At 45.5% G+C, this 15390-nt stretch overlaps 2 protein-coding genes across 10 annotated transcripts in view; one reads left to right on the top strand and one right to left on the bottom strand.

The window, feature by feature from the left end:
* Window positions 1-420: 420 nt before the first annotated feature.
* ccdc170 (coiled-coil domain containing 170) lies at window positions 421-3846 on the top strand. The gene is made up of 8 exons (XM_076748196.1): window positions 421-486; window positions 653-835; window positions 1354-1656; window positions 1975-2175; window positions 2290-2463; window positions 2603-2845; window positions 3071-3274; window positions 3436-3846. Exons 1-8 carry the CDS (start codon window positions 460-462, stop codon window positions 3709-3711), a joined length of 1611 nt encoding a protein of 536 aa, XP_076604311.1. The 5' UTR covers window positions 421-459; the 3' UTR covers window positions 3712-3846.
* Window positions 3847-3863: 17 nt separating this feature from the next.
* syne1b (spectrin repeat containing, nuclear envelope 1b) overlaps window positions 3864-15390 on the bottom strand; it is a 76227-nt gene continuing 64700 nt past the window's right edge. For 5 of the 9 annotated variants that reach the window (XM_076748187.1, XM_076748195.1, XM_076748188.1 and 2 more), the window contains 19 exons: window positions 15185-15343; window positions 14842-15008; window positions 14566-14728; window positions 13875-14062; window positions 13623-13773; window positions 13308-13490; window positions 13034-13171; window positions 12303-12494; window positions 11874-12201; window positions 11150-11218; window positions 10368-10495; window positions 10055-10181; window positions 9693-9904; window positions 9154-9354; window positions 8893-9021; window positions 8460-8672; window positions 7780-7872; window positions 6783-6841; window positions 3864-4969 (listed from right to left, as the gene is read on the bottom strand). In XM_076748187.1, coding sequence (XP_076604302.1) covers window positions 4726-4969; window positions 6783-6841; window positions 7780-7872; window positions 8460-8672; window positions 8893-9021; window positions 9154-9354; window positions 9693-9904; window positions 10055-10181; window positions 10368-10495; window positions 11150-11218; window positions 11874-12201; window positions 12303-12494; window positions 13034-13171; window positions 13308-13490; window positions 13623-13773; window positions 13875-14062; window positions 14566-14728; window positions 14842-15008; window positions 15185-15343 — 3144 coding nt within the window. In that variant the 3' untranslated portion in view covers window positions 3864-4725. The remainder of the gene's footprint in view (window positions 4970-6782; window positions 6842-7779; window positions 7873-8459; window positions 8673-8892; window positions 9022-9153; window positions 9355-9692; window positions 9905-10054; window positions 10182-10367; window positions 10496-11149; window positions 11219-11873; window positions 12202-12302; window positions 12495-13033; window positions 13172-13307; window positions 13491-13622; window positions 13774-13874; window positions 14063-14565; window positions 14729-14841; window positions 15009-15184; window positions 15344-15390) is intronic. The other 4 variants (XM_076748194.1, XM_076748189.1, XM_076748192.1 and 1 more) reach the window with 3 other exon arrangements.

Genomic DNA, 15390 nt, shown 5'->3' with positions numbered 1-15390 from the left:
TTTCCCAAAATAAAGTGATCAGATTTAGGTTTAGCTTGCATGAGCTATGTAAAATTCACAAATACCTCATTTGAAGGTCTCAGGAGCTCAAAAGGCTGAGAGTCACTACATCAGGCTACTGTTTATAGGATTTATATGATTTCAGGTTGCGCAGGGACACTCTGGAAGTCTGAACTCAGGGCATAAAAAACAGTCAGTTGAGTTGACCTTCGCATGCATTTTCATCAGCTTCTTGCGTTAATCTTTTATGCTGTTTCATGCAGTTTCTTGTGCTGTTAAACTGTTTACAGAGTATAATTTGCACTTGATTTGCCTTCAATGACCATTTTTGTAAAAGTCTCAAGATGTCAGACTTTCTCAGCTACAGCGCCCCCTGTGGTGGAGCCTGGTGTAACCTGTGTTTGGTGTTGCCAGGAGAAACTGTGCTGTATACTCACTTGCCCTGCAACACTTCTAGTTATGGAAGTTATGGAAAACTCTGATGAGGTATGCCAACACAACAGAAATTCATTCACACCGCTCTGTATGATACATATTTGCTATTAAACTTTAATTAAACTGCACCTAATGTGGGAGCTTCTGAACCAGATTTAATTTTTTTTGATTTCAGTAGAATTCACAGTCACTCTTCATTGTTTTTTTTAATCATCAGGTGGAGCAGTCTCATGAGAGGGAGAGGCTGAAGATGAGGATTGGTGTCCTGGAGGAGAGTGTGAAGTCCTGTGAGTTGGAGTGTAAAGCCAGCAGAGAGACGGTGCTCAGGCTGGTGGCAGAGCTGGACCGAGAGAGGAGGAAGGCCTCCAGCAGCGCAGCAGCACTAGATTCACTCAAAGAGGTACTTACACCGCTTTATTTATTAAACTGTTGGAGTAAAAGTTGTATTTCCCAACATGAAGGCTGAAATACAGCCTCCACACAGCAGGGAAAAAAATCGGTATGACTGAGATATCACCCCGAGGATGGTACACAGGTTCAGATAACGAATTAGTGCGTAATGGTCGTGCGTAAAGACAGCTGCTCTGGCGCTGTTGGAGAGCGTCACCGATGCGGCACAAGCGGTGAAATTGCGCGTTTTCCTTGTTGCTCTTCTCGTGTCTAATGAGAGGCGGAGCGGCCACAATTATCAACAAGCAAAGGATTTTTAAGGGCGTTCTTTCATCCTTTCACGGCTCCCTGTGGGACTTGAAACGAGGCTTGTGCACGTGGTGCGTCTCCCTTTGTGCGTTAACACTGTTAGTGTTCGTTCTGCACTGAAGCCACAGAAAACCACAGATGATTATCCTCCAAGTCTTATATTAAATGTTTGACATCACTGTTTGGTGCGACTCTTTGTGGCATTTTTATCTCCCTCAGGAGTTAGACGGCCTGGTGGTGGGAAGGAGGAGTGTTGAGATGGAGAGGGAAACCCTGATGGAGAGGCTTGAGGCCAGCAAGAGAGTGACAGAAGCAGCTCGGCGAGAGTCGCATTGTTTGGAGAAACAGGTGGAGGAGCTTGAAAGAAAACTACAGTCAAGCCAAGGAGACACTCAGGCAGCGGAGGAGAAACTACACATGTTCCTGAAAAAGGTGGCGGGCCTGTTGCAGGGGAAGTCTGAGGATGTCGTTCTGCCCACAGAGACAGATATTTTACTCAATGTGGATGACCTCTGCAACAAGGTGAGGAAGAGTCTGGATATCTGGCACAGGCTCACCTACTTTAAGGTGCAAGAACATCTCCTGCATCAGGTGCACAAGCTGATGACGGCCACAATTTGAAACATGTTGGTCTCACAGTAAAGTCCTTATTTTTATTACCTGACTGCAGTAAAGTCACTATGCAGCCAGAATGAGCTGTCAGTGTGACTTTGCTTGAGTAAATCTGTTTAGTTACTTTCAAACACTGGTCTCCTCATTATCTGTTAATTAAATCTTGTGTGTACATGTGTCACAGAGTCACCTCTACTATAACATCTTTACTATGTTTTTTGGAGACAGTCTTTGTCGGAGATGGAGGCCCGGCTGTGTCACGTCTCTGAGGAGCTGAGCGAGCAGACGGAGCTCCAGCGCAGTGCGCTGCAGAGGGCTCAGCTTGCAGAGCGGCAAGTCCAGGACCTGAGGGAGAGACTGCAGGGTCTGGAGACTGAGCTGCTAGCAGCAGACGTGCATCGCGACGGGCTGACACACAGCAAACAGCATGTGAGTAAAGCAAGGGAAAAGAAGACACAAGGAAAGCATTTAAATGAGAGAATGGTCATAATCGTCGTTGTCCTGTGACATGAATCCATGTTTACTCCGTGCTTCTTCAAACAGTATGAAGAGTTTCTGGAACAGCTGTCAGAGACAATGAAGGTTGACAGTATTGCTGTGGATCTGGGCTTCGACATGAGGCTGAAACTCATCCTGTCACGTGTAGAGCAGCTTGTTAAACAAGAGGCAGCTGCTTTGGTGGAGAGCAAAAGCCTGACCTACAGTCTACAGCGAAAGGTAGGCTACTTTGTGGCATTTGGAGAGAAATTACTGCCAGTTTTATAATCCTTAGATATTGCAAATGGCTCTGAACAACAATCTTACATTGGCATGACAGGAGATACACCTGTTAACAAAATATCCCTGTTTCCAATAGTTAAAGTCACAGAAAGACCAACTAGAGAGCAAAGGACTCCACATCCAGCTCCTGAGGAAGAAGGTGTCCGAGCTGGAGGAGGAGAAGAGGAGTCGATCAGCGTTGGCTGTGGAACGAGATGATGCTCATCTGGAATCCAGGAGGCTGCAGAAAAAACTGGAGCACCTCCAAGCCGAGCTGAGGGCCACCAAGCTGTCTAACACTGAGCTCAAGGCGCGGCTGTCCCACACCAACGAGCTCAAGGTAGAGGGGAGAGGGGTTCGACCCCAGATTCAGTCCAGAGGCATTTTCACCTCATAATCTGTCGTGTGTTTGTGTATCTGTGTTTGGGTGGATGAGTCGGCTACCAATTATGTAAAGCTTAGTTCTGAAAACAACAGTATATGTTTATAAGTGTCAGAGTATTTGAGAGCAGCTCGATGAAGCCACTGAGTAACTTCGCCAAACGCCTCTGTCTGACGTGCCAAGTTGAAAGTCATGGAACAGAGTCAGACCATGCAGGAGCAGAGAAAGAGGCTGGACCAGCTGGTGGAGGGGAAGGCCAAGGTGGAGAAGAGGCTGAACACAGTGAGCTCAGACCTACAGAGCCACGAGAAGAAGACCAGAGAGGACCAGCAACAACTCGTCACCCTCAGACAGAGCCTGGCTCAGCTGACTGAGAGGGAGAGAGAGGTAAGGGAACCGTGAACAGTGACTGTTAGTCTGCGTATTAAAAATACTGTCAGTCAGTTCAGGTGTGGAGGAGGTTTAAACGATCTGTTGAGCCATATTTACAGCTGGATTACACCTTAAAAATCAAACTCTATTCTTTTTTTTTGTCCTCCTTTGTCCAGTTGGAGGATTTCCGGATGGTTGTTTCCCAGATGTTGGGACTGGAATCCACAGCCCTGGCTCCTCCAAATTATGAAATCATCAAGCTGCTCGAGACAGTTCTTCACACTCATCATCACCATCACCACCTCCACCATGTTAATACGCCCTGGCACTGTCACACTCACCAGAGGCCTCATCCCCACCACGTCCAGCACCGTCCTGACAGCTCCTCCTTGGATCTTTCTACCTCCAGGTCTGCTTATCCAGGGGATGCAGGTCCCCTTCATGAAGCCTAAATTTATACACTATACATACGCCAAACTGCACTTAAAAGGTATGAAAAGAGTATACAAAAACAGACCTTATACAGTATGAAAAGATCTATCAGACATCATGTTTTCCTCACTGAAACGACAAAAAAAATGAAATAAAACGACAAATATCAAAATGAGGATTTGGCATTCGTTGTTTTTGATGGTCGCATATACATACATCTTTCATTTGAACTTTTTACCATTATATACACATGTTACATAATCCCAGACTTATACATTTGATACTGAACTGACGGTCATACAAAATATACAATAGTTCTATATGTCATACTTCTCAATCATAAAGTCGTATTTTGTGTTCTGTTTAAAAAATAAAGCAGCAAAATGTATAAAGACCATGGATGACTGACGTTAAAGGTTAAACTCTTGATTTGTGCCTGGCCTTGATATTAAAACACACAACTTGGCTTAAATAAATCTTACATGAATCAGTGAAATTCAAGTTAAAAATGGACTGTTGACCACAGACACAGTGGAGGATGTGAGTAAAAGCAAAGATCAGAACTGCATGCCAAAATACAGGTAAAAAAATAATTGCAATGTCAGATATATTAAATGTTATTTTTTTTTTTGTTGGTTTGTTGTCTTTTTTTAAAACAAATTTTTCAGTTACGAGCAAATTCACAGGCTAAATTTCAGCATTTAACTTTGGTGCTATCCACTGTCAGATCTCTTCAGAGAAATACGACATTTACGCTCCACTGAGTTGCTCTTCAGTGCATTCACACAGCAACGTCCACCGTGGGAGGAAACAGTGTCTTCAGTTCTGCTACACCAAAGATGCTCCTTAACCGACACAGCATTACACAGAGTAACATAGTGAGATGCTTGATCCTATGTGCTACACACAAAGATATTAACTGTAGATGGCAGCTGTTCTTCTGCAGACAAATGGATGATCAAGGTCAGTTTTTGTTGACGCGATTCCGATTCAAGTCACACTGACGCGAGAAATGAATCGCCGTTACAGTCGGCCTACACTGGAGGTGGTCCGTTCGTGTAGCTCAGCATCGGGTAGAAGGAATGAGCGAAGTTGTTGGACTGAGAGCAGTAGTCCTCCTCAGACAATGGCAGCAGGAAGGCAAAGACCACTAACAGGAGCAGGAAGAACTGGAGAGGCAGCGCGACCCAGAGGACGCGCCGCAGAAACGAGGACCCGCGACCCGGCGGCGGCTCCGCATCAGAAGGGAAGGAAGCGGATCCAGCGCCGCTGCGAGACCTGCTCACACACACACACGCATTCACAACGCAGCACAGACTGACGTTTAGTGACTCACACCGATCGGTGGGAACATACAAAGCCCTAACCTGTGCAATCGCATTATAACGGCAACTTTAAATGTGCTTTTCAAAAATCAACGATAAATCGAATTAGTCAAATTCGATAAACACGCTCGAACTGCTGTGTAATCTAATATCCTTAACTCTATACTCTTCAGTGTTCAGGTGCTGTCTGTCAGTTTTCAATCCAAATAAGATCTCAGTTCAGCGACAGGAGAACTGCATGACGGTGCTCGACTGAAGCACCGTGATGTGTTCGAGAGACATCGCCAACACGGTTCAAAGCAATGCTGGGACGGGGTTACACACTGTGATGCTGACTGAGACTGAGTGGATAAACACAGTTACAACGACAGACACGGAACAGTTTTCAGGCCATACATACTGAACAATCCTGCACCAGACAAATACATTTAACACGTGAGCTTGCATTCGTTTGCAAAGGGTGTTAGGATAAAAGACAGAGGGCATGCTGCAAGTATCAGCTGAATGATCAGACATCATCTTTAAAAGGACTCTCCGAAAGTTTGCGTCCTGTTGAAGAATGCAAAGCATGCCGAGGCAAGAAGAGCATAGCCGTTAGGAACAGCCTGTCTGAGTTTAGCTAAGCTGTTTAAGAGCAATCTTTGGGAAACATGTTAATATGCTTTCTTTCTGAGAGTTAGACCGGTCTCAAGTGTGTGCGTGCTAAACATGAAGCTAGAGCCAGGAGACGGTTAACCTAGCTTAGCATCTCCAAAAAAGAAAGCTCTCAGCAAGAAAGCAAATCAACGCATTTCCCAAAGAGCCATACTATTAATTTTACTGCTTACAGTCACCATCACCCTCAGTAAAAACTGTCTTCTTTTAGCCTCAAAGGTTAGAAACCACGGCCAGCTAAAGGGAGTTATTGTAAAGACGCTTACTTACACAAACCTACTGTGAAAAACTACTGATTTACTCATTTGAAATAGGAGGAAACAGACTTGCAGTACTCTCTAAATGTATTTCATGAAATTGATCCCTGCCTCCAGGAATGCATGGACATGTATGTATGTGGTGACGTATGATTTAGACTCAGGTCGTCCTGTGCTGCTACCTAACGTGCCCCTTACTGCTTCACAAATGGAGACCTGAGAGGCAAGACTCACAGATGACAGACTGAGGGGGGGTGGGGGAGATGGTGGATAGTCAGATAGCAGCAGCAGAAGAAGAAGAAGAAGAAATATCACACACGAGAGAGAGAGAGAGAGAGAGAGAGAGAGAGAGAGAGAGAGAGAGAGAGAGAGAGAGAGAGAGACTGCAGCCTTTGCGTTGTTCATTGCAGACATTTACTGGCTCGGCAATTTGAGAGAAAGGGTGTGCTTGCTCGGTAACAGTGAGGGAGTGTTAGATATACAGAAACGTTTGTGCAGAAACGTAAGAAATGCCCTCTGGTTAGCGATATTAAGCAGCCAAGGACACCGGCGGAGAAGAGGCCTTGCACCATTCCTTGTGAAAGTCTTTATCAAGGATGCATGGGCTGCATTTCACCTCGTCACCTAGCCTACACAGAGCGTCTAGACTGACAGAAGATGATGGAATTCACTATCATGAGCTGCTAATCTGGCACTACTAATGACAACTGAAATTGGCATGTTTATTACTCTTCAAAACACAGCTGTTGTTTGAGACTTGGGGAGGATTAGAAAGCATGAATCGGCCTCCGAGTGCATCATGGGCTGATGAGTTCCATTATCTTCTGGGTGTGCTAGAAACCAACAGAAAGGTACCTGTGGTGTGGACTGCTCACAGAGGGTCCAGGCTGTGACAGACTACATTTGCCCCGTTGCTGTTTGCAATGAACAGGGGGGGGAGGGGGGTAAAAGAAAGAAAGTATGTTTCAGTCCAGGCAAATCAAGACAAAGCTACCGATGAAAAGAAATCCCAAAATGAAAGAAGAGCAGCGACAAAATCATATGTGAAGGTGACAGATTTTGTAACCCGTGATAACAAGGATTCTGGCTTTTCAAAGTGCACGACTACTTTGAAGTGCTTCGGCTTGTGAGTGCAGCAAACCCATTGCAAATAGGAAGCTACGAATTGTGCAATGCGATGCATGGATTTCACATTTAGTAACATACGGATAATATAAGCAGTGGCATGCTTATTTGGACTGATATTTAGATAAATAATGAGTCAAGACTGATGCATTAAATAAAGCTTTCTCATCCTTACAGCCTGCAATATAAACAAATATGATGTAATGCTTTCTACATCATAAAACAACAGTTTCTAGGCTTCATTTGCAAAACTATCAGTTTCATGACAGCCAGTATTCCTGAGAATAATACTACAGGGATCAAGCCAAAACTAGAGTGAGAAGAATTTAGAGGAAAGTCTAGTGGGAGAAAAGATTTTTTTTTTAGTGTGGAAGGACTGGAAGAGAAAAGGTGAGAACTAGGGCAGAACTGAAAAAGTCATTCGAGAAAAAGGAGGAAATGAAAAGTTAGAAAGAAAGGAGTCCCCAGTCTCTGGCAGGGCTTGTTCTGGGAATAGACAACGTGCGGGAGGAGTAAAAGGCCGGGAAGAGGTTCAGAATTCAGAGGGAGGGAGTGTAGAGCAGGTTGTGGAGGTGTAGAAAGGTGTGAGGAGAGATTTGGGGATGGCAGGGGGTGGATATGGCCTTCAGCGGGGCATCTGGGGCACAGGCTACTGTATGCACTCAGAGGGGTAACTGAACACCTGGCGTCTCATAGATCACCGTGTGCAGGTAGGCGTATACGTTACCGATCGCCGCCGACTCGGTGTGCTCCTCCCTGACACAGGACTGAGGGAGCCGGACGTGTCCAGCTCATCGGCCGACGACCAAGACGACAGATCCTGACAAAGGAAGCGTGTCCACAAAGACAGACAAAGCGAGAGAGAGACGGTGAGAGACACAGGAAATGTCAGGCGGCGGTGGGCAAATAGCGGCCTGTGGGCCAAATCTGGCCTCGTAGCTTCTAACACTGCTACCAAGTGAAGGGAGACACAAAACCGAGGGGACTCTGCTGCAGTGTTAGCTTATAAATAAAACAGCTAAATATCTTAATCAACTTAGTTTAATTGAAACAAGTATCCCTAGAATGCAGCACAGCTTAAGCAACAACAATGGTTTCATTCAACCATAAGAGAAGGAGGCCACTGCTTACTGGATCAATTACATCTGTACTCCGATTGCGCAACACGCTATTAACTTTTGCCAAATTAACAGTATAAATGAGCTGCTCAAACTCTGTTAGTCCTTACTAATGAGAAAAATAACATCTGCCCTCTGATCCTTAAATAGGCGGCTTCTGGACTGTAAATAGATTAGATTTCTAAATGACTTAAAAGAATTTAACAAAACATACTGAAAACACAGATCGGTCTGTGTTTTAGGTCCGTGCAGGTAATACAGCACAGGTGGACAGTGAGTAGAGATCTACCTGCTGACTGCTGGTGATGTCCAGGATCTTGGCCAGCTCTCTGAGGTCTCGGGTTACTTCCTTTAGCAGCAGTTTGAGGCGGTTCCCAATAACGTGGACCTTCTCCTTGGCCTCCAGGCAGTCGCTGCCCTGAGAGTTGACCAGCAACTGGAGGGACATGTCCTGAAGCGAAGCCACTTTGAGCTGGGAGTCCAGCAGCTCCTGGCGTATTTGCTGCGGGGATTAACAACACGAGACATGAATTCAGAACTGGGAATCTTTTGTATTTTGTGTTTGAAACAGGTGCTTCCAGGTATATTATTTTCCCCGGGCTCACTAAGTGTCCACAGCAATATATTTTTTAAAAAGGTTTTCTTGCACCTCTTCAATCAAAATCAAGAAGGCCTTGCACCCCCCCCATGAAGTTTTGCTGGTATAGATTACAGTTCTGTACCGTAAGTGTTTTATGATGCTCATGGAGAGTATCACTGTCCTGGATGGGGTCAATGGGAACCACCTCATTCCTCCTGCGGTCGATGTTTTCTAACCAGAGCAGCAGACCATGGCTCATCTCGTGGAAGTCCTATTAATCAGATGTGGAGCAGGAAAGCAGAGACTCAACCACATGCATACTTAAAGCTCTGTGAGACAGTCTGAAGGTGTGCATTGGACCCCCGTTTTAATTTGGAGTCTAAAGATGACGGCTGGCACCTACTTGACATTGCATGAGAGCGTCCTGTAATGAAGACCTCCACTCCTCCAACGAGCTGCCCAGTTTGTCCCAGTGGTTGTTCATGTCTTTCAGTTTGGCCTGTAGCTCTCGGGACTCCTCTGTGTCTGACTGCACAAACTCAGCGCTGCACAGGTTGATGGACAGCACAATAGCCTTGCGCTTGTCATACGCCTTCTGCAGCTCCTGGAGGCAAACGTTTGCATTTTACAGTTAACAAATGCAGTCATTCAAGGGATGTAACAAAGAGAAAAAATAGATGATTTTGCCACTAATATACAGAACCAGTACAAGGACTTGATCCCACATGTGGAAACCAATAAAGCTGACAGAAGGCATCAAGTTTTATGTTATCAAATTGCTCTATATATCAGGAAGCTAATGGAGTAGCAGGAGTTATCACCGAAGAATTAGGTAAATAACTTTAAAAGCCATTTTAATTTTAATAGGAAAAAGAAAAACTGTCATACAAAATTATATATAAAAAAGAGAAAAGGAAAACAAAAAGAAAAAGAAAATCATACCTTGAGCTTCTTGATGCGCTGCTCAATCGTCTGGATGTCCGTGCTGAGGTCCAGCCTCCGCTGCTGCTCCAGCTCTTCCTCCGTCTCTCCCAGCCAAGTCCAAACGTTGTTCAGGTCAGAGTTCAGCTGCTGCCACTGCTGCTGGTTCTGCTTTGTGCGCAGCTCTTTGCTGAGGTCCTGAGCCTGCAGGAGCTCCCAGCGCTCGATCACTCCTAGATTATAAGGTGGAAGAGCAAAAAGAGCTGTATCCCACTGGACAAAGGTGCGCAAACATTTATGCATTTCCACCTTTTCCCTCCATATACCTTCATTTAAATCAATAGTAATGCAGCGTATACATGTGCATGCAGGAGAGGCTGTACCTGATGTCTGGGACTCTGAGCTACTGGGATCTGCCAGTCCAGACACCGTGTCTTCCTCCTCCTTTAGCTCGAAGCCCATCCTCTTCACTGTGTCAATACTGCCACGACACTCACCCAGCAGCCGCATCTATATAACACATTATTACACATTATTCACAAACACAAGTTTTTTTTTGATCTTATACCAATGGGTTGTTTTGGAAATCCGTAAAAATAGACAACAGAATTCAGCAGCAGTTATGTAAGATTCCATAAAGTGTTTCTGTTTTGCTTTGGCCTGCAGTCGTCATTTAGCTGTAAGAGTAGCACGTACATATCCCATGTACGAGGCGTCCAGTTCTGTGCTCGTGGGTGTGCGACTGCGGCTGCTGTCCGTTTGTTGCAGCTGGAAACGGCTGGCATCCAGAGGGTGAATATGTGAGTCCGTGGAGGCAACCTCCCCTGTAGACACAACACCAGCCGGTCACCTTTGCAGATTAATATTCGTTCACAACGGTTATTTGAAATATACTTTAAAACCCAAGAAGAGGCGAGGCTCTGTTCAGACAGAAACACAAGACGTGGAGAGCAAAAAAACGATTTGAAAAAGTGGGCAGGAATGCAGATTTCTTTCCCGACCACACTCAGGGTGCCCGTGGTGTGTCTCTGTGTGAGCAGAGCCTGAGAAGTTTACTTTAAACAAATCTGCAGTCCCTTCAGCAAGAAGTTCACAGTCGGCACTTGATCACTGTGACAATAAAACAACATGCACGTCAAAAAAATCCAAAGAGGTTAGCTACACAGCACACTGCAAACAAAAGTAAGAAAGCCGGTTAGAAAGAGGGGTTAGGCTGAATTCCATTTCAGTTCTGCCAAATTAGAGACTAAAGCAGAACCAGTGAATTGAAGAAATAAAAATGGAATTGACCCTATCCCCCAGTGTTAGAAAGTGTTGCCACTGGTTACAGTGTGTGCCCAAAGTGTGTATAAGAGAGGAAATCAACTCAAATCAAAGTCCAAGCTGGTGAATAGGCTATAAGTGAGGTTTCACTCAGAGTGCAGCTGTTAATTCTGGCCCCAAACACATGTGGCATGCTGGGGTCTGCTGTTGCCTACCAGTGGAGGACCTCAGTGTTTGCTCTGTAAGTTTAACATAGGCCTCAGGGCTCTCTGGGATCACTACATCTGGAAGAAACATTATACAGTACACACATTCAGCAGTGGGCATTACACAGTTTGACTGCATAAACTGATGAACCTGGTGATTATCTCCTGTTTTTAACCTTATTTCATGCCCCACCAGATGGGGTTTTCCACACAGATAAGTCATCAGTCACAGGAAAATACACTGTATTGACAACATATTGCATGTCATCCATGACACACAACCATGTATTAGCTAACCCTCCTCCTACTCCTGCATGGCTAAAACTGTGGCTGAAACCCGAACGACATTCCTGAACAATCAGGTCCAAGTCCTTCAACAAACTGCATTTTAGCGCGTTCGAGATGTTGTCTGGCATTTGAAGCTGCTTTCCTCCTCTCTGGAGAGAACAGAGAGGTCAGAGTTGGCCATTAAACAGCACCTTCCTACTGTTTGGCATTTAGAGTCTGTCTCGAGTACACTTCAGCTGGACTGAAGCAAGGGACTGCAAGAGCAACGAGACACTGCGGCAGGGGTCATGAGCCAACAATGCCACTAGATTAAAGGATGCTCTCCCTTCTCATATAAATCATTCTCTGTTTTATGCACCATATCTCATACGGCATTGTTCTGAATCACAGTTTTCTTAAAAGTCACTTTAAGCAGAACGGTGTGTGAGTGTGTTTGGAAACCAACCTGACAAGGCTGAGGCCGGCCGCTGGAGGAAGTCTCCCTCCTCACTCTGCTGCTCCCTCAGCGCCCTGCTGGCGCTCTCCAGCCCGCGGCTCAGGTCGTAGTCATGGTCCCACTCCAGGGGAATGGAGTCTACGCTGGCTGGAGTGTCCCTGCCCGAGCGCTCGGTCCGGAGCTGGGCCGCCAGGGAGGCTGAGCGTCCGGAGGAGGGCAGAGGTGACAGGAAGCCGTCCCCCAAACGCTCGTTCCATGGCAGGCTGGACAAATCGCCCGGCTCGTCCAGCTCCAGCTCACGGTCTGAGAATGACACCTCAGTATCGTCGTCTGCAAGCTGAAGAAAAAGTTCAGGAGAGTTTATGCTGAGGATTTGATGTCTGGAGGATTTGATTAGACATATTTTTGGTGCTTGGAACACATGTTCTCAGTTCTTACAGGAAGCCGAATGAGCTTTTTGTAGTAGCGCTCCACTCGACCAAACACTTCCTGACAGTAGCGCTGCAGCTCTTCCAGCTCCTCCTCGATAACAGCAGCATCCAGAGGCTCGCTCTTCTCGATCAACGCCTCTCCCTGGTGGAAGATATGCTCGATCTTGGCTGTAGTGAGGGAGATCTCCTGTTGGAACGACTGCGGGACCAGAGGAGGAAGAGCATAGATGAACAAGTCCTCATTAACTCTGTTTTTGATGATAAACACGAGGTTCTTTCACAGTCTCAATTTCAAAACACATGACGTTTTCCACATCAATTTCCTGATTTTTATTATAATCATGTTAATGTTCAGCATGACTTGTGCGAACGTCATCTTTCAATATCAACCATGCAAAGATAGTCAGGCTGCGCTACACAGTGGCAAAGATCAGAACATATGAGATTACAGGGACCTAAAACGCTGTATGTAAGCATGTAGAAAAATCCTTTCCACAGTGTTCAAAACAAGTCAAGAGCATAAAATGTGAAATTCTTTATCAATACATATTAAGGCTTCCTACACCATAGTAAAATACATTTTTTTTGCTCACTTACCGCTATAGCAATAAAAAATACATTCTTCAGTGTGCAAAAGTGCCATCCGAAGCTACAATAAATAAATATTTGATTGCCAATGCAAAGTAAAAACATCAGTGAGGAGGCCTGTGTGGGTCTAAAATATCTTGACAAACCTACCCTGAGTTGTTTGATCTTGGCCTGAATGTCACACTCAGAGAAGTGCTCGATGTTGGTCAGCTGCAGGTCCATCTCTGTGAGCCACACCAAGATGGCGTCTCTGGCTGTCTCAAACTCCTCTCTCTGACTGATAAAGTGCTGAGTGTTTGAAACAGAGATGCTGCTTTTAGAACGACATACGCTTGTACATTATGAAACTATAATGCATGTAGTAGCTCAAGAGAGCTTCTGGCAGGCAGAACACACAGGTTTACATTAAAGTATGATAATGTACCTTAAGCCTGCGGAGGATTGATGCCACCCTCTTCTGCAGGTTGTCCCATCGCTGATTGGCATCGTGAGCCATCTCCCTCAGACGACAGGAAGAGTCAGTGCGGTTTTCTCTGGCCAGGCGGCGGTATTGCTTGTTGATTAACTCCAGCTGGGTTAGGCTCTCGTGGACTTGCCTCTGGAAGGCCTACAGAAACACAGACTTTCATTAATGGGGTCAAAATGAACAGCACCATCCTTCTGGGTCTAGACAGAAATCAACGTGCCCTGTGTTCTGTGTCAGGTTTTTAAAAGTTTACACACAATACTTTTGCAATACCTCAAATTTCTTCAGTTCCTCTTTGGCTACGGTGTACAGGACGCCGGAGGAGTTGGGCAGAGCAGCAGTCTTTTCTGAAGTGGCCAGCCACTCCTCAAATCGTGCAAAGTCATCTAGGAATTTCTGCCATAAACGCCACGTCTCCTCAATCCTAACACAGGGAAGTATTGGTGAAAATGTAGTACGGAATACAACAGTGACCTGTTTTCCCTCCATACGCCTCCCTCTTTTTGTTTTCCTCAAACAACTTACTTGAGTCTCCTCTCCATAGACAAGGCACAGATGCTCCTCCAGCGGCGATCAAGGCTACGAGTTGCCTGCTGGATGGAGTCGCACTCTGCATCGGTGGCGCAGGCATCGCAGTCGTGCAGAAGCACCTCACACAGGTTCAGTACAGACGCCACTCCTGTACTGTGCTTCTCAATGTCACGCTGAAGCTCCTGAGTGGTGACAAAGGAGAAACAGAGAGTGAGTATGTGTGAGTGTCTGTAATGATAAGTGAATTATACACAGGGGGAAATCATAACTAGAAGGAATCATAACTAGTAACAACTTTGAATTAGTTGATTTAATCCAAAAATCTGAAAAATGTCCTCCTTCTGCCAATGAACACACTTAGATGGATATTCAGTTACAGTTAATTAAAGCACACTTTTTTTTTTATCTTGACCCTTTTGTGCCACTGTTTTTGCTTTAATACTTGCTGGCTGTAACAACCTACCAATAAAATCCTGTCTTATCTTCAATTCAGAAAATGAATCGAGCGTCCAAGTAAAGAGGAGTCGTATGCTGTACAGACTGTAAACGTCCCTGAGGCAAATTTGTCATTTGTGATATTATACAATGAAAAAACCCGAAAGAAAAAAATGCTCGTTGCTACTTTGAGGTTGCAGGTTGACAGTGAATTGCTAAAGTAAAAGCACTGTGGTGTACATTATGTTACCTGCTGCAGATCGAGCTTCCTCTGAATCTCTTGGAAGTCGCAGGAGTCGTAGGCGATGGGTTTGGACAGCTCGGTCTCGATGTGGGCCAGCCAGGAGCGAAGGCTGCTCATGTTCTTATCCAGCTGCTGCACGGCCACCAGAGTTTCTCTCAGCTTCTTCACTCTATGAACATAATTCATTCAACTGTGTCAGTACGATCTAATGCAAGAAACTCGAGCACTCAGCATGCTGGAATAAATTACAGGACTATTTCAGCTACTCGGGTGTCTTTTCACCTGGCTCCGATGAGATCCAGGAGGTGCTGCCAGCGGTCGCTGACTTTGTTGAGTTTTTGTTCGATTTCAGCTGCTTTGCTCTTGTGACTGGCTCTGGCCAGGCGCTCTCCCAGCTGGTGCAGCTGCAGCTTGTTCTCCTCAGCCACAGTGATCTCCTCCTGGTAGTCCTGAGACAAAACAGACATAAAGAGAATGAATGACAGGTGCATCACTGGGTGTAGTACACCCCAGGGTCTAAAGGCCATAAACAAAATAAGCTTGGCTCTAGCTGCATTTCTTTTTGCACAAACAGTAAACGTTAGATACGTCTGAGATATCGGCGTCCACTCATTTTTCTGTTTACCTTGCGAAGCTTCTCGATCATCTCCTCAATGCTGATGTCTCCGTTTTGGGAGACCTTGCTCTCCATGTTGGTGAGCCACTCGCAGAGCTCCTTGTACTTCTCGTTGAATACGGTCCACTCATTCAGCTTCTCGCTCACCTGCTGCCGGCGTAGCGCCAGCTGTCGAGGCGCAGCAACATATGTTCAGTTAAGTTCATCACTGTGCA

The sequence above is a fragment of the Chaetodon auriga genome, chromosome 14, assembly GCF_051107435.1.
Source record: "Chaetodon auriga isolate fChaAug3 chromosome 14, fChaAug3.hap1, whole genome shotgun sequence".
NCBI classification, from domain to species: Eukaryota; Metazoa; Chordata; class Actinopteri; order Chaetodontiformes; family Chaetodontidae; genus Chaetodon; species Chaetodon auriga.
The sequence above is the reverse complement of the archived record's forward strand: the minus strand, read 5'-3'. Positions and strand labels throughout refer to the sequence as shown.

Excerpts from the sequence above, each read along its gene's own strand:
- ccdc170 (XM_076748196.1), top strand. The coding sequence starts at position 460 with ATGGAAGTTATGGAAAACTCTGATGAG. Across the intron at positions 487-652 it reads TTATGGAAAACTCTGATGAG|GTGGAGCAGTCTCATGAGAG; the intron begins GTATGCCAACAC and ends TTTAATCATCAG. Across the intron at positions 836-1,353 it reads CACTAGATTCACTCAAAGAG|GAGTTAGACGGCCTGGTGGT; the intron begins GTACTTACACCG and ends TATCTCCCTCAG.